The 23,059-nt window shown below is 38.0% G+C and overlaps 1 protein-coding gene across 1 annotated transcript in view; it reads right to left on the bottom strand.

Moving 5' to 3' along the window:
• Window positions 1–23,059, bottom strand: part of MYO1F (myosin IF) — a 1,136,901-nt gene that overhangs the window by 439,879 nt on the left and 673,963 nt on the right. The window contains exon 7 of the mRNA XM_044053742.1: window positions 2,640–2,771. Within this exon, the coding sequence (XP_043909677.1) occupies window positions 2,640–2,771 (132 nt within the window). The remainder of the gene's footprint in view (window positions 1–2,639; window positions 2,772–23,059) is intronic.

The raw sequence follows: 23,059 nt of genomic DNA, 5'->3' as shown, positions 1-23,059 counted from the left end.
ACCAAATTTACTTTTTTATTATCAGTCGAAAAACATCTAAACTCAGTCTTACCTCATTTTTGTACTGCTTCATAATAATTTCCAGTATTTTCTATTTTTTTCTTTTAAAAAAAAGTCCACAGTTTCCAAATTAATTTTCTGCCTAACTCATGTAATACCAAGCTAATATTCTGCTACTCATATAAATTCAGGATAATTAAATTTTTTTGTATGCAAGTGAGGCCCTTTTATATTAATCTCTCTAAATTGCACTAATATGCCAATTTCTACAGCATATAGCCACATAATTTCTGTATGCATAATGCTTATCTAGTTACTTTTAGCTAGGCTTTTTTATCAAAACACCTGCCCATTTCCTTAGTCAGCATGAATAATCTCTACTGACCTTATCTGCATATTGAGGTAGAACTGCTCTTCTTGGATTACTGCTAAACAAATCCAAAACCTGGGGCTGTGAATACTGGCTATATATTAAGTATATCTAAATAATGGTTTTGATTTTTTTTAATATGATTGGCATAGAAATTTATATTTACAAGTGTCAAAAAACCTCTTTGGGTTAAAAAAGTTACCATGTGTTAAGAACATACATTTTCTGCAGTCATGTGTGTATGTGTGCGTGTGTGCGTGTGTGTGTGTGTGTGTGTGTGTGTGTGTGTGTGTGTGTGTGTGTGTGTGTGTATCTCCCAATTTGCAACTTTGTTTATTAAAAGTCTTAGGAAAATAGCTTTATAAAATGAGTATATTATGCAAAGTTATTTTCTTTGACTCGTGAGACTCCTGCCCATGATGTGATGTTAAACCTCTGTAAAGGATTTATAGCTCCATAACCTTGTGCTTCATATGTATAAAGCGGTCAGGTTAACCTCAATCTGAAATCATCGTATGTATAAAATGGTCAGGTTAACCTCAATCTGAAATCATCATATGTATAAAATGGGCAGGTTAACCTCATAATCTGAGAACATCATATGTATAAAATGGGCAGGTTAACCTCATAATCTGAAATCATCATATGTATAAAGTGGGCAGGTTAACCTCATAATCTGAAATCATCATATGTATAAAATGGGCAGGTTAACCTCATAATCTGAAATCATCATATGTATAAAATGGGCAGGTTTTAACCTCATAATCAGAAATCATCATATGTATAAAATGAGCAGGTTTTAACCTCATAATCAGAAATCATCATATGTATAAAATGGGCAGGTTTAACCTCATAATCAGAAATCATCATATGTATAAAATGGGCAGGTTAACCTCGTAATCGGAAATCATCATATGTATAAAATGGGCAGGTTAGCCTCATAATCTGAAATCATCATATGTATAAAATGGGCAGGTTAACCTCATAATCTGATTTCATTTCTGTCATACGGAACTGGTGATTGTTTAATGTACCGCAATCTAAGATTATTTTATAAATTTTACATTAAAGAGTTCTGGATTTTTGAACTTCATCACGACCTATGTTATTAGTATAGTATTTTTTTTCTCTCTCAACTCTTTCTCTGTTTTTATTTCAGGTTATTGCTTACCTCTTTTGACAATTTACTATTAACTTTAAGCCTCTGTTAACAAAACAACACTATACCAGAGTCTAAATATTTTATAATCTAACCTCAAATCAAATAAACTCCTTGTCCAATTAAGTATTCATATCTCTAATAATAGAAGTGTACCTGTTCTATTTAAGAAATAATACAGTTAAACACAAACTCAGTTTTATAGAGGCAACCTTCATTAGATTCCAAGTCTTAAACTGAATTCTTTTAATTTGTAATAAACATAATTGTTGTAACCGGCTGAGGTCAGATGCATAAATAAAAACCAGTAGCCTTTCAAGCTTAAAACATACTGTCAGCTGCATCTTGTTTTAGTTATGAGCTTCCATATGAAGCTAGGTGGTTCTCTCCATGTTGTATGGCTGTTGGGATATTTATAAAGATATGAATATATTGACATTTACATTAAGTGATCCAATATTTATAGCTGCTCTACACACACGGAAGTTTCCAGTGAAAATGAGCTGCCCACCATCAAACATTAAGATGATATCCAGTAATGTGAAAGTTACATGGTTTTAACATTCATGATGGAAATATAGGCAGACAGTAACCGATACCTAATGGCATTAATGGCTAATTCTAGAAAAAAAATTGATTCACCAATATGATTTAATTACATAAAATGAGACCATTCTAAATAACTGGCAACTCTTAACTACTTACTTCATGTTTATAAATCTTTTGAGTTAAAGCAGTAATTTTGCCCACATGACTAGATAATTCAGATTACATTTTGTAATAAAATTGTTGCCATCCTGTGTCTCACTGTAGTATAATTTAGAGAATTCTGAATCTCACTCTCATGTGAAAGATGGAAGTACTTCAAAGTGAAAGCTCATTGACTAGACATTCATGTCAAAGATGGAGTGTACTTCAAATTGAAAGCTCATTGGATGGAGAGTACTTCAAAGTGAAAGCTCATTGGCTAGACATTCATGTCATAGATGGAGTGTACTTCAAACTGAAAGCTCATTGGATGGAGAGTACTTCAAAGTGAAAGCTCATTGGATGGAGAGTACTTCAAAGTGAAAGCTCATTGACTAGACAACATATTTTGAGCACGGATACCTGGTAGTATATATGGAAGTTCCTCTCATTCTCATTCTGGTTTACCACTCTGGATTTCTCTAAAAGGAAGTTGGAGATTTTTCCACCATCTGGTTCCCCTCCTCGGCTAAACTGGATTTCAAAATATTTTCCCTAATAAAAAATAAATAAGTAAAATACAATAAATATTCTTTTGCAAGCAGACTTTAATACTCTTGTTTAATATTAAGACTAAATAAATATTTAAAATGATTCCAGGTTTTCACATTTTTATTTGCAATTGGTATACTTTACTTCCCTAAAGAAACTTTACCCAATATTGTCACTGTGGCCTGCAACATTACAGAGTGTTAATGTGACTTCGTATGATATGCTTCTTCCCTGGAGAGGTTTGTACCTCTTCAGGAGAAAATGTCCTCTTAGATCTTCCTGTTGGGGGCTTTGGGCTCTGGACATGGAAACAGAACTGCACCATGAATATGATGGCACTTTATGCAGTGACAAACCACAGAAGGCAGAATCTGTTAGCTAAAACCTAAAGCTAACCACAGTATAAATAAAAACAAAAGGAAAATATGAACCAAAGTGATACCTTAGCTCTGCAGCAAATAAACATATGGCACAAAATGTTATGCCACTAATATACAATCTAGTTCCTGGATCCATCCTATAATTAAATCACAAATGAATCCCAATAAGAGTAAAACAAACTGATGGTATTGCACTAGACAAGCTATGCAAACACTTCTACAAGGGGCAACATGACAAATACAACATGGTGCAAGGGAGCATTGCCCCATTATACCCCTTACTGGGGGCTGTACCACCTAAATCCCATAATTTAATATAACTGTGAGTCTGCAGCACCACAATAACATCTGAAGCCCGCTACAGGTAATAAACATTAGTTCAGAGATTATAGTGTTCTGATATACCTTTGGCATAACTGAAATCTAACTGGAGCTATTGCCTTCTCTGCCCATGTTAGAATACCAGTGTAGTTATTTCTGTTATTACACACCATGGCAGACTGCAACTAGCACTTGTATCACATACTACCTAACTAGAAGCAAACTTGATGACTGTTAACAACTTCTTTGACCAACAATAATTTTCAGTGCATTTGACAATTATGTTATGAACTTTATACCTAAGACTAATGTCATAGGTGTGTAAAGGCCTAATGACCACAGGGGCCTTTTTATGCCAAGCCATGCATCCCAAATCTCTGGTAAATTCTAGTAACCTCCATAAGTGTAAGCAAGGGCTTGGAAGGTGAAACTTTTACAAGCAGGGGTCTGGGAGATGAACCATTTGCAGGGTGCCTGTGTCCAATAGAGACATAGGTACCAAAACAGGAATGAATTTCCTGTTCCTCATCCAATTGTCCAACTTATAGTTGAAATGAGTTAGGGAGGAACTCTGCTAAGCAGGGACTGGGAGCCTGTTACAGACCAGGAATTCGTCTCTGGAATACATACCTGTCTATCCAGCAGGTCCTATTTACATCACATGCAAGGTTTAAGTCTTTAGAATGGTTAATTCTGGTGCTGTTTACCAGATATGTAGGAGGTCCATCACAGTGGGTTCTGACAATGCCTTGTATGCCAGGCATAGATCTTCCATCAACAGCCTGTAGGAGACAACATACAGGGATAGGGCCTTGAGGTGGTCTGCAGAGGATGTGCTACTTACACTATGCATTCATTCAGTGAGAAACCTCTGTGGACATTCCAATTGCTGGATATTCCTGGTTACGTACATACGAAAGGGGACATTGTACTTAGTGGTAGGTCTGAATACAGCAGAACAATGACCTCCTCTGACCTAGATGTCATACCGTTATTTATAAGTTGCACAATATAGAATGATTTCCTCATTACTGTGGACACATGATTATTATTACTCACCACAATATGACATAATGATGAATAAATCAGTCTTGGCAAAGTCGGTAGTGGCATTACAACCTAATTCTCTTGGAGACTTATTTTAAGATGTACATTGACGGCAGGTCAGCAGAACCATAATTCTGTCTGCCCTCTGTTATATATTTCCTTCCCAGTAGACTTCATGTGAAACATAGATGAATTACAGATCCTAAGCTGTAAGAGGCTATGTGAAAATTGTACTAGTTTTTTGAGGATTAAATCCCCCTGTCGAACTTGAAGTATAATGCATGGACTCCTTATACAAACATAACCATTCCCTATAACCTGACCCTCCATTTGGGAAGAAACAGTCAAATGAATGTCAAACAAATTTCACTGGACATATATGTTCCAATGATGGCTTCCAAGCCTGTACTGCTGGTGACATAGACTGGATATTTTGTTTTTGTGATACTGCAGTGGTTCCACTTTCATTTCCCAGAATATAAATAAGACCACCACACTGTGACTTACTTCAAAAGAGCTTGTTTGTTTTTGGCATTGAGAAGGATAAAAGGTCGGGGCAGTTTGACAGTTTTTTTTCTGGGTAATTTACTGACTTCATGCAGCTCTAAATACCATATATAGCTTATTCTTCAAGTTTAGTATTACCAGCCCTAGATGGCCATGACTTTCAGAAAACTGCAACATGTGTATGCAAGGATATGACCTCTTTGGAAAAGATTCCTCATCTAACAGTGACACAACAAGAACTAAATAATAAGATGTGCATCAATGATTGTTATCTAGTTAGTATTTGAAAATGTACATTAAACTCTGATAAATGTATAACTTTGGAAATGAGGCTTGAGGCAGAGCTAAGCCTTCCTGATTACAGTGTCACTAGTGCTCTACTGTTACCACACTTAAGTGCTTCAATGTGGTTATTAAATGGTTCCTGTAATTAGTTCTCAAAAAAAAGAGTGATGAAGCTGAGAAGGTTATTAGTACATGGGATATATTGCTTTATAATAGCAGAGGCCATGCAATAAAGCTTGGCTTTGATGCTCTCGTTAAATATTGTTCAACATGTCTAATAAAGGTCCAAGATTCTCCCAGTCATATTGTTTATTGCTCACACTATATTACAATATATATTCTCTAGTGTGTCATTTGACCACAGAGGTATTATATTGGAATGGACTGTCAGAACAGAGCTGATGGCAATGAGGTTAGCAGGTCACAGCTATGGCATAGGCAGTTTAATTTATATCCGTATTTATTAAATTAAAAGAAAAAGCAAGAACAGACAACAGTACTGGATATCCATGTAGGTATATCCCATTTCACTGAAAGAAGGAAGTTGTGTATAGTATAAACAAAACAAATGTATTACAAACTACTTTATTGTGAATTTTCTTTGTGGGTACCCTTTAATTTTAATAATTCTGTGTGTGTATACATACATATATATATATATATATATATATATATATATATATATATATATATTTTTTTTTCACTTCATAATCTTGAAATACTGAAATATCGAATTTCAGTATCTCGAGATCATGAACCCGAATCCACAAAACACCGAAACAACAAAACCCTGAACCCAAAACCGTGAAATTCAGAACACCGAACAAACCGCACAGACTACACCATACATACACCACAACACCCACATCACAACATAAAGAAACAAAACTACAGTCATGCACAACTCAGACACACACAAGCAGGGGGGCAAGCCCCCCTGCACCCTTGATACTTATATATACTAACTCCGAGATTGCACAAACGGGAAACAAAAGCAAATCACACACACACATTCTCCAGTCCCTAACTCACACACATCAAACATATTAGCACACTCACATACACTCTACCTCCCACTCAAAACCCTTACAAAACACATGCCTGACATAACACCTAGATCCACACATGGCAGCACGCACCATCAACACACAATCCCGGACATTACGTAGTCTAAGGCCATAACTGCGAATATGAGATATTCAAATTCGCGATTATGAACTTTCGCTATTGTAAACATTCGGCTTTATAGTCTCGAGATACTGAAATTTGAGATTTCAATATTTCAAGATTATAAAGTGCTCCTATATATATATATATATATATATATATATATATATATATATATATATATATATATTTATTTATTTCAGTGGTGTCCTAGTAATCAACAAAACACTTTGCAGACTGTATTTAACATACAGCACGTAGACTAATATTTAAAATGCAACATTATTGTAGGGTAATCTGTATATAAATGCAAGTCTTTTTGAGAAGAGAATGTGCTTTCTAAAGTGATATTGTACACCTATACTTGGTGCAGCTCACTGCAGGTTAAGTTAATGATCTATGATAAAAAACCTTGTATATTTAACTGAACTTTTTTTTCATAAACTGTGAATGCATAACGTTATTAAACAAGCATAACTAACAATGGGAAATCAGATCATATGCAGCTTTGCTGTTTATACTCGGTGGAGCTAAAGATACATGCTCACTAATACAGACAGGAGGGAACATGAGTCACACATGCACTGGCGATCCTGATTGGTTGATGGAGAGATAGGAGGCCAAGGCTAGTTACTGCAATAAATTGAAACAAACATTTGCTTCAGACTGTGATCACCAGAGAATGGTTATAGGAATAAATGAAAGCAAAAGTTTGTTTCAGAGTGTGACATCTTATAATCTCACAGATTTTGGGACTCTTACCTTGACAATTTGTTAAGACATTCAGTGCCATTAATTGTTGTCTTTCGGCTTTTCCTGGTTAGGGGTCGCCACAGTAGAACTCCTGCACACTAATGATTGGCAGTGGATTTTTATGGTGCCAAGTTGCCAGCCCAACACCCAACCTTCAAAGAAGGCACACCCATTCACGCATGCACCTACCTGCATGTCTTTAAATGTCACTCAACCATGGGGAGGACATACAGACTCCACACAGAAGGCGCCCCAGCTGAGAATCGAACGGGAGAACCTCTTGCTGTGAGACGACAATGCTAACTGCTGCACCGTTGTGGCCTAATGTCCTTAAAGTAGGGATTATAACTTTCTCTTCATAGAGAGCATCAGCACATGGGCAGACAGCATGGCATATTGAGAAACTTTATGTTCTCATTTCCTACAGGATAACAAATGATCCTGCAACAGCAAACATGAAAATAGTTTTGCCAGGAACTTAGACTGAGCTTGACCATCCCCTCCTTTTTCTTTCTTTGAACTTTTTTAGGACAGCAGGTTTACTGCTGTTGGTAAGAAATGCACACTCGTTTACTTCATAGTTCCTAATAACTTTTTCAGACTTTTCTCTTTCAGAATAAATAAGCAGGCTACACAGTACACAGTCTCACCTGGTTCCTATAACTGGGCAGCTATTACATCAAAACATAAGAAACAGAGATTCAGTTATGCCACAAGCCCACAGGAGTTACGTGAGTTCCTCTTTTACTTAGCTGGGACTTTTTATCTTGTAAAAAAAAAAGCAATTGTGCACAAGTATTTAGACTGAACAAAAGAATAACTTCTGCACAGGTAAAAAGGTGTGCAACTAGCATCAAGTATTTTTAAAGTTGTCTGTCTATATTGCAGACAATGTCTCTAATGTAGTGCACTTCTGCATATAAGCTGAGAGGCAAGTACCTTTATACAAGAGAATTATGTCACATATGCAATTATTTATGCAAAATATATATATATATATATATATATATATATATATATATATATATATATATATCCCTATCAGTTGATCAAGTTTTCAGACACTTGAAATTCATATGGTTGAGACCATATGATTGAGTTTTTATGAAAATGTAAAGCTTTTGAATGGAGATTGCGGTACAGTGATTGGAAAATTTATCCTTTTCCTCACTAGAGTGCAATCTCAAAGTTGGTATATATAATTTGCAGAGCGAATGGGGATACAGAGGGGGCTTGCCAACCCTGCAAAAATGTAAAAAAAAGGTAGATTTTTGTGGGTTTTTTTTTTTTTTTTGGATCTAGTTTTCAGAAACTCAATCATATTGTCTCGACCATATGAATTCTGAGTGTCTAAAAACTCGATCATCTCATATGGACCCATATGTCACGAGCCAAGTTTAAAGCAAACAGCCGTCATTTTCCTAGCTAATGATATCAACTGATATTGTTTCCATGGGAATCATTCCTTATCGTGGGGGGGGGGGGGTAGATGGGAATACTAGAAGGATGTTCAGTAATCAAGAAAGTGTTGAAGACCCAAGGAGCTTAATTTACTGGTAGATTTAAAAATGGTGTGAACAGACTCTCTCCAGGGACTGCATGGAAAAAAAGGAGGTGTGAGATGTGAAATGGGAAGACAACAGCATGACAATTCATATGACATGCAGATTAAAGCTGAACTAATACATTTATGGTCAAGTTTTCTGTCTGTAGAAAGCTATACAGTTCAGTGTAGTAAATGGATATTTGTATATGATATTTCACATATAATTTTGGTGTAACTCTCCCAAGCAAATGAAGCTGAAGCAACAATTTGCAATTTTTCTACCAAATTTGTACCCTCAGATACTATAGCTTATAGAAAACGAAGTCTATAAAAAGAACGGGTAAGATAGTTAAGACTAAGGGGTGGTATACATAGTTACTGTCTGAATGTAACTTATGATCTGATGTTGTTAATCCTCATTCAGTCCTTACTCCTGGGTAGTCGGTTCCGACATCGGAACCGAGACAGCCATCTTCCAAGCTCACCACAGCTACAAACTCTCAAGCCAAACTCTTATCCACAATTCCCCTCTCCCTGTTACCTCAGATCTCATTTGCGGGCAGCCCTCCAAACCATCCTCTGAAGAGTCTGTGTTCCTGCAGGCCTTTCGTGCCTGGCCCCTACCTCTTGGGTTACTCCCACCTGCCGATGAACTTGTCCAGCTCATCGTGCAATGTGCATGGAAGGCTCCTGACACCGTTGAAGCCATTCCCCGGAGGCCAGATGAAATTTTGCCCCCACCGGATATTGATTCCCCATTAGTCCAAAGGTCTTGCAGCAGATGCCATGGTGGGGGTGGCTGCAACTAAGAAAGAGCTGGCAGAAGACAGCCAGACTGTCCATCCACCCAACAAAGAGTCCTGGCAGTGGACATGTTAGGGAAGCGTGTTTTTGCATCAGCGACCTTTGCAGTTAGGTCCCTGAATTATATGGCATATTTCACCAGGCTTCAAAGAGACTTAATTTCTGAGCTCTCTGAAACTTTGACACAGACCTCATCAGACACAGCTCCGGCCAAAGTGGATCACAGTTAGCCACCCTTGATTCAGTATCTGTGCCTGATTTCTCATGCATCAGAAGGAGCATCTAGGGCGGCGGGTGCAGGCATAGTCCTGACATTGCATGCCTGGATGCGCCTGTGTGACTTTGCGGAACCCTTCAAGGCTTCCTTCGTGAACACTCCCATAGAAGCCTCTTCCTTGTTTGGACCCAAGGTAAAAGACACACTGGCTAGATGTAAACAGGATGGTAAGAGACTTTCTGCCATAGGTGTCCACTTCTCTTCTCCTCAATGTGGTTACTTTAGGAACCAGAAGAGTGGAAAGATGTGGCACAAAAAAATCACAGGGTTCTTTCTGGGACACATGAGCCGAGTTTCTCCAAGGGACAGAGAGGGAAACTCCAATGGAAGACACCCCTTTTGGGGCAGAGGAGGTCCATGTAACCAGGGTTCCAGAGATTCTTTCTCTGGCCAATCCTACCAGCGCTCATGAAGAGTGGCCCCAGCTGCTTTCCTCTGGAAGTGGTTAGAGGTTGTTTCTCTTTGTACCCTTCTGCCTGGCTAACCATCACCACCGATTCTTGGGTACAAAAGATAATAACCAGAGGTTATCATTCCCCCTTTGACCTTTGATCCGTTCCCCTAAGAAACTTACCTGACATTCCATCCAGTCAAAGGGAAGCAGCAGCAGTTCAAATATCAAAGCTGCTACAAAAAAAGAGTCATCCAAATAGTCACCCCAGACCAGATAGGATCCGGATTCTACTCAAGACTATTTTTGGTGCCAAAAAAGACTGGGGACTGGAGACCAATTTTGTATTTCAATGTATTAAACAAATTTGTAAATGTACAGAAATTCTAGATGGTCATGGTACAGTCTATCCTTCTACTCTTGGAAAAAGATGATTGGATGTGCTCGATAGATCTTCAAGATGCGTACTACCACATAAAATTGGACAGACCATCAAGAAGCTTTCTTCACTTCCATCCAGGAGCCAGTCATTATCAGTTCCGAGTACTGCCTTTCGGACTCTCTACAGCCCCCAGAGTGTTCACTAAGTGCATGGCAGTCGTCACAGCTCACTTGCGACTACGAGGATTCCAGGTTTTTCCATATCTGGCTGACTGGCTCATTATTGCCCCCACCAGGCATCCATTGGAAGAAGCCTTGGCATACTCTCTTCACATTGCAGAAAGGCTAGGCATAACCATAAACTGGCAAAATTCCAACTTGACTCCAACTCAGTCTGTAGAATTCATTGGGGCCCTTTTGGACACACTAAAATTGCAAAGCATCTATTCCAGAGCACAGAATTCAAAGGATAAAAGAGCATTTCATAGAAATTCTTTCCCGGGAATAATCCACGGTGCATTCTGTTCTCCAGTTGGGTTCTATGGCAGCCTCCATTACCATTGTCCCGCTTGCGAGATTCCACATGAGGCTCCTACAATGGCTACTGCTCACCCAGTGGTACCCTTTTCAGTACCCTCTATCATTCAAAATTCGGGTAACTCAAAGATGCAAACAAGACTTAATTTGGTGGATGTCACAGAACCCATTACAATGGTCTCGCCCCTTCACACCCCAAGAACCCAAGGTTACAGTGACCATGGACGCATCCTTGATGGGTTGGGTGGGCTATTTTAGGGAAAGACAGTCCAAGGCACATGGTCGGATGTAGAGGCCCATCTGCATATCAATGTCCTAGAACTGTGGGCGGTGCTTCTAGCATTGCAAGCATTCCATTCCCTCCTTCCATCAGGAGCTATTGTAATACAATCAGACAACATGGCAGTAGTCTGGTACATCAACAAACAAGGCAAAACCAAATTTTACCCACTTTGTTGGGAGGCCATGAGGATATGGCAATGGGCGATGACTACTAACCACTTTCTGATAGCAATGCACATTCCCAGGAGTTCCAACATGATAGCAGACAGATTGAGCAGGTGCATTCTACAATCTTACGAGTGGTCACTGAATCCTTTAATAGCGGTGGAGATTTTCATCCACTGGGGTCACCCTTGCTGCAACCTCTTTGCATCCCCAACTCAACTACAAATGCAGCAATTACTTCGCCCTTATTCCCCCTCGGGGACAGTCACCCAGGAATGCTCTAGTCCACTATTGGCCCTCGGGTCTGCTTTATGCATTTCCCCCTCTTCCCCAGTTCCTGAAGAAAGCCCACCAATTGAAGAGAAAAGTAATCCTCATAGCACCATATTGGCCTCGTCACATTTGTTTTCCTTTTCTATGGCCTCACCTACTAGATCAACCGTGGATTCCCACAGAACCTGATTCACCCCAACTTGAACAGCCTGAAGCTCACAGCTTGGCTCCTCCACTTCGTGTGATTGCCAGGCAGAATGACCTTTCTTCCCCAGTACGTGACATACTTATTGCATCTCATAAATCTTCCACCAGGAATACATACGTCAGCAAGTGTAAAAGGTTTACTATTTGGCTAAAAGAAAAATAAATGGACCCTTACTCAGCTCCAGTGCCGTAGTACTGGAATAACTATCCAAACTTTTTCAGTCGGGACTATCAGCATCTACCATCAGAGTTCACTTAGCTGCCATATCTAATTTTCACAATGGTTTTGATTCTTCCCTTATTTCACACAAGCTATGTAAGACCTTCCTAAAAGGTGTAATTCATTTGAAACCCCCTTTCAGAGAACCAACTCAGCTATGGGACCTGTCATTAGTACTGCAAGTTCTGACAGCATTACCTTTTGAACCAGCCTCCTCTTGCGACCTCAAATTTCTATAATGGAAAACTTTGTTCCTGGTCACAATTACTTCTGCCAGACGTATTTCCAAACTTCACACCTTGTGCATCAAACGCCCATACTTGATTTTTCATAAAGACAGAGTATGAGAACTAATCCCTCCTTTCTGCCAAAAGTGATTTCTGAAATATCTATTAAACAAACCATTGATCTGCCAGTTTTCTTCCCCAATCATTCAAATAGAGGAGAGTATTGCCTACATACCCTAGACGTCCACAGACAAATACGTTTTTAATCTGAACAGAACTAAGCCTTCTCGCAAATCAGACCAGTTATTTTTTGGCTTTTTCTGGACTTAGATTAGGATGTGCTGTTTCTAAGGCTGCATTGGCTAAATGGTTGAAAGACTGCATAGCATTTATTTACAAAAAGCACAATATTCCTTTAACTATATCTGTAAGGGCTCATTCTACAAGGTCAGTAGCAACTTCTGCTGCCTTCCATGCTACAGCTTCTTTAAATGACATTTGTGCAGCTGCAACTTGGGCTAGACCTCATACCTTCATCAGTCATTACAAATTGGGTTTGGCCTCCAGAGGAAGAGCCTCTTTTGGTTCTATGGTGCTCAGGAATGTCCTTCTATGAGAGCCTCCCAGAAATAAAGGTAGCTGGGGACTCTGTCCCAGGAGTAAGGACTGAACGAGGATTAACAACATCAGATAAAGAAGTTATGTCTTACCATAATGTTCCATCTGTGTTAATGATCCTCATTCAGTCATTACGACCCTCCCTTCTTCCCCCTCCTGAGGCTTATAATGGACCTCATCATCCTGTTTCTTTAGGTCATTTGACCAGAGGTAGCCTCTACTTCTTTTTCTACTTGAAAACTCGATCTGAGGTAACACGAAGAGGGGAATTGTGGGTAAGAGTTTAGCTCAAGAGTTTGTGGCTGCCGCAAGTTTGGAAGATACCCAGGAGTAATGACTGAATGAGGATCATCAACACAGATGGAACATTATGGTAAGACATAACTTTTTCTTAGTCAGAAATAATCATTTAGCGAATGAATTACAGCGCAACTAAAAAGAGGGGGGGAAAGCAAAGGTATAAAAATAGTATCTGCCTTATCCAGTGAACAATAATGTCATATCAAAAAACATTTCTTTTAAATTGCAATTTTAGAAAATGTAGCCTATATAGTTAGGTAGTACCTAACATATTAGGAAGTATGCAATGGTAATAGCAATACATAGGTGAGTATTTCCCTTTAGTGATTATTATGACACTTGGGAACCAGATCAAGAGACCATACATGACATCTACTCACCTCTCCATACCAGTGTGCACAACTACATTACTACATTTCTTCTGTGTCTTGTTCCTGTTCTAGGTTACAACCGCTGCTTTTTAGATAAGTCCACCTATCCAGGCTGCAGTAATCGACCTTTGCAGTCTGCTCTCTCACCATTGTCTACAAGCAATGTTGACCTTCTTTCTAACACTAATAATGGCTTTTTAGGGCACTCTTGACTTCTGCAATTTCCATGTCTCAGGGTTTCACATAATATGTTCATTATATTTCATTGCTGTGACCCTAGAAGAATATGTTCATACATGCTTAACAATAAGCTGTAATACTATTGGGGAGTGTATGCCACATGTCTTCACCTGTAGTATTTGGCTGTACAAAAAAGGCATTATGGAGGCTCGTGATATATTCACAGTGACCGCCACTTGTGATCCTTGTGATGAACATTATAAATGCTACATGGTGTCAGAAGTGTATAAGCTTGCTAGTTCTAAGTCACCGAGCAAAGTGTAGCCCAAAAACACTGCAGTTTGAAGTTTGTTCATTATTTTTAAGTAAAGCAGTCATTTCATTTTTCTCTCTCAACTTATGGGAATCTCTCAGAATATTTTTTTCCTTTGTGGAAAAATAGCCTAACTGCAGCCAAAAGAAATACTCTCTCAGCAAGGCAGATTAGCAGAATAATCATTGGTTTGGATCCAGAAATCAGATTTATTCATCACTCCCGGCAGAATAGCTAAGAAACCAGAACAGGAACAGTGTACTATATTTCTGTGTTTTGCAGAGGAAGAAACCTTGAAGGTAGTTAATACTTTTACATTTCAAGAACTGGATAAAGACAGGATATCAGCAATATGGGATAAACTTTAGAAATTAGTTTGAGCCAGGAAAAAAATACCATTTTTTCATTATTACTCTAGAAGAAACTATGCTGAGACAAACACGAATTTGGAGAGCTAGATGATTAAATTCCAAATTAAAAGATAGTTTTAAAACAAATGAACCGACAAGAGACAGATTTTTAAGAGAAGGAATTTTTTCTCCCTTCTGCTGTGCAATGCTGGAAGTGGTATTTTTAGAGATACATAAAGAAAACAAAAAAACTTTCACCAAAAATCAAAATAGCATAGTAAATTAAGAATAATGGAACATCTAGGAGACATTAGGAATGGGAGGCTTGATAGTCCGGTGGCTAGTCACTTTCACCAACAGCATGGGGGTGGCTAGTCACTTTCACCAACAGCATGGGGGTGTAACTACAGATTTGATATTTAGTGTTTTAGCTAAACCTCATGGTGTGGGGGGGGCAGATCACAATTTTCAAAAAAGATTATTAAATATGGAATCAAATTTTATTATTAATTTTAATACTTTGTATCCAAAAGGAATGAATTTAGAAATGTAAAAAGATAGGTAGTTTATATATGATGTGTATTAAGATATTTGTTATAAACTGTGAATTTAATGTTAAAGTGATGTTTCATATGGCTTTAACTTTTGAAAAAAATGTTAATTGATTAATTGTTGTTAATCATTGATATGATGGGTGGTGTATATAAACTGTTTTTTGAGATTGTAAGTTATTCCATTTGAAGGCAAAGGCCGAGGTACCAGAATTGAAGTAAAGATATTTAAAATCCAGTTTGGGCTGCTATTTTCGTTTTTGGTGAAAGTTTTTTTGTTTAATAAGCTGGTCGCAGTTAGTAGTGTGCTTTTTAGACATAAAGAAAAGTTTGTATTTTTACTGGAGTCAGTAGAATGGGAGGTATATTTTTTCTACATTTCTGATGAAACTTTCATTGATATTTAGCCATACAGCAAAGTGAAGATGTGCTTTCTTTGTGAAACACGGAATATGATGCACAGAAAGATTAGATTTTGTGGGACAGTCCTTTAACAGAATAAGTCTTTTTACATACATAATTACTATACCATGGATTATGTTATATATGTAGATGTGGCACAGATATTGAACTAAACCATTATGTAATCCTAGGGAAAAAAGCAGTTACCAAATAATATGGAAATAATTTATTCTTCAGATAAATACGATGGCAGGTAAAAAAACAAAATAAAATCCAAACACTTTTTTGAAAGCACTTTCGGGTGACTACCCTTCTTCAGACAGATGAAGATACAAACAAAAAGCATTTTAAACTATAATTAACCAATCAGTGTTCAGTATTGAACCCGCCTTTTCTTTAAGGCTGCTTAATAGGAATAACTTCATTGAGACCAGGCTGTCTATGTGCTTGACAATTCTATAATCCATTTAGCCTCTTCACATTCTGTTCTATTAACAGTGTCACCCCCTTCTGTTTCCTTGAGGTATGAGGCTAATAACCTGAAATGTCCTAAAGCAGCTAGAATGTGTCGGTAAAGTGCATTATGTTCATTTTTGAGCCTAATAGCTGATAAATTATATAAAATCCTAGTTTTTAACATGCAGTTGGTTTTGCCTACGTAATAACTACTGCAGAGCTGACATGTGGCTAGGTATATCACGTTCATGGATCTACAATTTGCATTCATTACAAAATTATAAATTCTACCTATGTGGGGATGGGTAAATGTAGTCGTAGAGCTGATATAACTACATGCCTTGCAAGAACCACACGGCCTTATAATCCTCTTTGCATTTTTTACTGGGTGATGAGTTAAGCTTCAGACAGTTTACAGTATCATGTATGTGTTGCTTGAATATATTTTTTCAGCATGTGATTTCCATCTGTATTTTGAGTTAAAGGAAAAAATAAACACCAATGTATATTGTGATTAGTGCTCAAGGATTGATGCCCGGTACTCAAAATAATTAATTAGAATATTGACAAATTTATGGCATACCATATTTTCATAACACTTGAAATGAAAATGACCAACACATTTTTCATAAAACAGTGAATCAGATACTCTTTTTCAGACAAAGAAGGAAATAACCATGTCACTGAAATCATCATATGTTTCTTTGTGTATACATTTGACTTTGTTGCTGTGTTAGAAATAAGGGAGGTCAATGTTTTTGTTCCATTTACAAGTTTTCTCTATAGTCAGCAGGGTATTAACTCTTGGCAGCTGGGCCCCATATTTTATTTCTTTGCAGCATTTGTATTATTTTATGGATCCTTGAGGATGTTAAAATATACTCTGTTTTCATAAATTCCATTGCAGAATATTGGGCTAGATCCTGCCACTTTGCTGTACTTCATCTAAAAAGTTGATACGTGTTTAAAGACATGGCTTTAATTGGTTCACTGCCATCTTTTTCTTTGCATAAATCACATTGAAAAATAGATTTTAAGGCTATTCAGAGCTGAGAATTCAACTACAAATTGTGGCATACTAACCAAGATGTTGCATCTTTGCAGCTAGATCAGTAATGGCAGTTGCTGATACTTATTTTATCTGGTTGACTGGGTTAGTCTGACTAGACTAGTAGCCTATCTTTAGGGGAGACCTGAGGTGCTATTTATACTGTTAATGGAAATTTGGCCAGGCCATCAGGAAACTTTCCCTACTCTTTTGGATAGGTGCCATCAGACCTTTTTGATCCATCTGGGCTGCCACTAAATCGAGCAGATGGGGCCTTGGTTTAACATGTCATCCAAAGGATGGCACACTCAGGAGTGCAGCACTCCCCTCTCTTATGCTACACTGCAGTGTCAACAAATGATCTATCTGGTGTGGGAATAGAACCCACAAACTTCTGCATCAAAGACAAGCAAGGTAATTGTTGCACCACTGACAATGGTAAGTACTATACATTTTTTTATTTGTTTTTATAGTATATGATAGGTTGGCAAATTCAAAAGCTGTCACCAGAATTCACATATACAGTAAGTGATGATGTAGTGATCCTTGTGTGTTTGTCACAATATGTAGCATGCACAAAATGGTATGCCAGTCAGTTGTACATGTGAAGGATTATCAGAACAAAAAATCTAAGAAGTCAGGATATTATTTTGTAGCAGCTGGATGTTGTTTTTTAGGAGCTCCTGACTTGAAATAAGTTAATACAATAAATGATTTTGCTGTATTTTAAGGATGCACCCATAGTCAGGCACTTTACTGTACAAGTTTTATTATATAACCCTGACTCTTTTCTGTAACCCTTTTGCAGAAGTAAGAGTACGTGTGGTTACCCTCCCCAGACTTGTTTGTACTTTGCTGCTAAACATTTTGGTCAACTTTCCTGAATTTCCCTAGCTAATGTCTATCCTGGTAAACCACGTCTTCTAACATTTTCTCCAGAAGTAGACAGCTTCTGATATGCTTTATGCTTGAATTATTAGTGTAATAAACATGTTCCCAGTATTATAACCACTTTTCTAAAGTAAAAATCTTTTTTTTTCTGTATAAATCACATTACACAATAAAGCCTGATAACTTTTTGTTTCTTAGCATATTATTAATTCTGATTGTACTTATGTACCATCTGGATTTAGAAAAAGCATCTGTTAGTCTTTTAATGGTAAATCTGGCACCTGAAATGTGAAATAAACAGTTTATTGCACTTTTTGAAAGAGGTGATGTATTTGCATTTATGCCTACCACCAATTTGAAATACAGTTTTATCACATTAATTTAAGGATAAGAACTGCATAATATTGCTCTTATTTTTGGTCATACGTTTCCTGTTTTTAAAGTGACATACTTCCTTAGTATATGAATTTTGATCAATTACTGATCAAATTTATGACAGTTGATAAAAACACTTATTATTGGTGAAGGACTTTTTTTATTCCTTTTCTACATTGTACAATAGAATACAGTTCATATCTACTTTTGAGCTAACATTAGGCAGCTATATATGTGCAAGCATCTACTAAGTGGAGAATTTTTTATATTTTCAATCTGATGATTTTGGAATGTAAAAGATTTCTTTTCCAAACGGTGAAGGAACATCAATCACATTTCATTGGCTCTGTTATTCCAAAATACTATTATGCCAATTATAACTTAAAAATATAGGGAGTACTACATTTGTTAGAACAAGTTATTTACATTATTTATACTGTTACTGTAAATCTTTGAATTATTTACTTTTGCACAATGACTTGACACTAGCTGTTAAGATTATCAGGGAAAATCATAGCAGTTGAATTTGTGCATAAGTAGATAGATCCTCCTCCCACCAGTAGTTCACCCTGTCTCACCCAGCCTTGTAATCTAGAATGCATATTAACTCCTGTAGAGCATGGGTAGGAATGGACCATGAATGGGGTGCAATTGCAAATTATTGGTAGGTTGCTTGCTTTAAGGATATATAGACATGGGTAAATGCAAGCAGTACACCAACATCTTTGCCATATTCCTCCAAGGGGCTAGTATTAAAGACATGCACACTAACATGTTATCAGGGGAACCCTATTTAGAATTAAGTAGTTTAATGTATTAATTGTGGCTCCTTATATGTTTGGCATCAATGAGGAGCATATTAAGGAATGTTAAACCTTGTTATGAACTTAAGGATTATCTTAGTAACTGTCATCAATACTCACAGCACACTAGTAACATTATTTACAAAACTAGAACGGAAGAACTCGACAAATTTGTGACTGCTAAGATGCTAAATCGTGGCACGGAGATTTATCTCAATGTGCTAGGGTTTGGGCCGAAGTATTTTGCAAACAGACTAAAAGGTTTAATCAGCAAAATGCAGACACCATGAACACAAATTTGATCTTCAGCGATTATTGATTAGGCATCAAAAAAAACATGAATGCGGGCAAGATAAGTAATAATTACTGTAGTAAAATGGTTGTCACAGAGACTTGTTACAAGGAAAAGTCTTGCTTAATTGATCTAGATGAGTTTAGCATGTTTAGAACTATTAAAAATGCAGAGCCAGGTGGCTATTTGTACTTGTTACTACGCAGTTAGAAAAATGAAACAGTAAGAAAATAAAGCATTAAGTATGTAAACCTTATAAAAAACTCATATAGATCTTGGTCAGGGTTTAAATAAAGGTCTGAATATATATTATATTACAGAAAACCCCAAAAAGTGGTCTCTGGGTTGCAAGTCAAAAGCCATGAAATTAATAAATTGCACAGAAAAGGTGCAAAATGGAAGGATTGCCCACCAATGTTTCCAGACAGATGTTGAGAAACATTAGAAGCCCCTCAACGGCAGGATGGAGCAGGTGTCCTGGTGTATAATAGATTTTAATTTCTAAAATTTAATGTATTAATTTGTTTATGAAGTAAGTAAACAAACAGACATTGCCATCAGTGGAAGAGACTGCAGATCTCACAGCATAGACGTTGTATGACTTGGTTTATGAAGCCTATGTCTGTACTCCAAGGTGGAAAAAAAACTCCACACCACTAGGAAGGCTTGGTTTCACAGTCTATCATGTTAAGGAACAGCTGTGCTTCATGATCCCATGAGGAAGACATCACTTTGCAAAGAATTTATATCTTTTTCCTTGGAGAAGTCTGAAGAGCAAATCAGGTAATGGTTATCCAAAATAAGTTTGTACTCTAAACAGTATTATCTGCCTTTTTATTACATTCTGCCCCTCCATGTGGCTTATCCTACACATTTCCAATGGCCTGATTATAAGCTGATGTACAAACATTATCATTGTCTCTGCACTGATGTTCAGAAACAGCTGGACCCTTAAGGGAGCTAGGCCACAATTTTAGATGCTTCTTGAATGCCCATATTGGGTCAGCTGAATACTGCACCAGCATTAGTCTATCTGTGTTACTTCAAGGACTTTCTTTTACTTTCTATTTTAGTTGATTTGTAGATGTAGCAAAAAGGGCCCTGCAGATCCAGGATTTTCTCAAAGATGCATGCTCTCTCCTGTCCCCCAACTCAGAAATCTTATTTAATTATTTATTTCCCTTTGATTAGAGATTCACTTCATTGTGTTATACAAGTGCTTTAGATTGTGGAACTTTGAGTGACAAATGCCTTTTTTTATTGTCCATTAATTCTCCAAGCTGTCGCTATGGTTTCTGTTCCCATTCCAACAGGTTCTTAAATGAAGCAATGGTTCTATTTAAACAAGGCACTACATCAATGCAGCATCAGATTCAGCTTTGTCCAAACTCAAGAATGAAACAAGTTCCAGCAATATGAAAATGGAAATCTGACCACTTTTACAATGCAGTGCAATGCATTTTATATATTACTTACAACAGTACTCACTTCTGCCCATGATTATATATAAATAACGGGGGCAGCCTTACAAGGGTAGTCTGTTTTAGAAATAGTACCGTGTCTGAATTTGGAATTGCTACTAGCTGCAGCTATGCATGGAAGTAAGCTATTTGGAGTAAAGTAAATACATGCTGGATGGTGCTTCAATACAGCTGTTGGTGTTTGGCTTGGGTTCCACATTGGGTGACTTCTGTACAGTCCCTATGCATACATGTTTTTGCTAGGTGCTACAGTTTTTTTCAACATCATAAAGTCATGCAGATATCTGTCTGTTAGTGACTGCATGGTGTGCATTTGAGAATTTATTTGCATGTTGCAACAGACACTGTGGTTCTGTCCTATTCAGGATTCATTTTCTGCCTTACATCTATTTCTTCTGAAATAGCAGGCATCACAAAATGAATAAATGAAACAATGATGCAATGCTGCATAACCTCTTTTATTCAGTGATGCTCATAGATGTAATCTCTACTAGACAGAGTACAGCCAACATGGTGTCATTTGATTTGCAATTTGATTTCATAGTATTGTTTTTACTCCCATGCCTGCCAGCTATCGATCCTCTAGACAGCTGTCATCCAGGCAGCCATGAGGGTGCTTTTGCACTGTCATTATTACCTTGGCAATGAGAGCAATTTTTTATTCTTTTGGGATCTTAACTGATGCCCACCCATGGTGGGGATGTGAGTGCTCGCATCACCAAGAGGGGGCCCCCTATAGCTCCTCAGTCTGTGCACAGCACAGCATGTCAGTACTGCTACCATCACTGACTTGGGTGGCCATGCCCAATACCTCCATGACTGAGGGCAGAAACATACTTAGCCCTGCTGCATTAAGACCGTTACTTGCATGTAATACTGCCAGTCTTGACACTTTGTGCCCAAAGGAGAAGTTACAATACTGCTGTACTTTAACAGCTTAGACTCATCAGTTCTACCATCCATTATAATCTAAGACAATAAACCATATTCAGAATTTCCTTCCAGGCTCAAGAAGAACAACACAAGGCAGAGCAGGAGAGAATTTGTGGTTGATAATCCAATTATCCAAGTTTTACTTGAATTTGGTAAAGGTGCTACTTACGCATGTACGAAAAGTGTTTTTCAGAGCTGGGGCATATGAAGCTACCACATTAACATGACTATTGATGAATGCTTTGGTCCTTTACCTGGGACACTGAGAAACTGCTTATCCTGGAAAGGAATAGGAGGTTGTGGAGAGCTGGATCTTTCATGGCCTGAAAAGCTAGAACAATTTAGTACAGAGAAAGCAAAGCTATGGAGCACATCATCATGGAACTCATTAACAGAGACATTGGGAACCTCCAGACACTGGACCCTACCCAATTCGGTTTGTTAATGGCAGCTCTTGCCTCCTAAACCTAGTTGACTTCTTTGAAACAGATACCAATGCCATAGATGAGGGAAAGGTAGTCCACACAGCCTACCTGGACCTCGCAAAGGCCTTTGACACCATTCCCCACTCTGGCATTATAGATAAGCTTACCAGCTTGAACATTAACCCCTATGTCACGAGATGGGTTGCCAACTGGCTCATGGATAGAACTCACATGGTCAGAGTTGCGGGTGCTATGTCTGACTCTAAACCGGTTACAAGTGGCATCCCACAGGGCTCAGTCCTGGGACCTCTCCTGTTTGGTATATACTTCTCTGAGGTACAGGCAAGCACGGGAGGACTATGGCTGACCACGTTCACAGATGATTGCAAACTGGGGGCCATACTCGACTCTCCAGCTGACACAGACATCCTCCAGAAGGGACTCACTGAGACGAATACCTGGTGTCAGAATCATGGCCTCAAGCTAAAAGCCAAAAAGTGCATAGTCATCCCCTTTGGGAAAAACAAAATGCCCACAAACTACCACAAAGGTGGTAATCCACTAAGTATGGAAGATGTAATTAGGGATCTGGCGACCTAAATAGATAGCAACCTCTCCTTTGATAATCACATTGCCAAAGTGGTTAGAAAATCCTTCTATGTAGCCCACCTAATCACAAAAGGTGTCACATCTAGATCGAGACGTTATCTTGCCCCTCTACTCATCGCTCAT

Source organism: Protopterus annectens, chromosome 13.part0 (genome assembly GCF_019279795.1).
Source record: "Protopterus annectens isolate FY-2018-M chromosome 13.part0, PAN1.0, whole genome shotgun sequence".
Lineage (NCBI taxonomy): Eukaryota > Metazoa > Chordata > Ceratodontiformes > Protopteridae > Protopterus > Protopterus annectens.
Note: the sequence above shows the minus strand (reverse complement) of the source record. Positions and strands in the feature narration are given on the sequence as shown.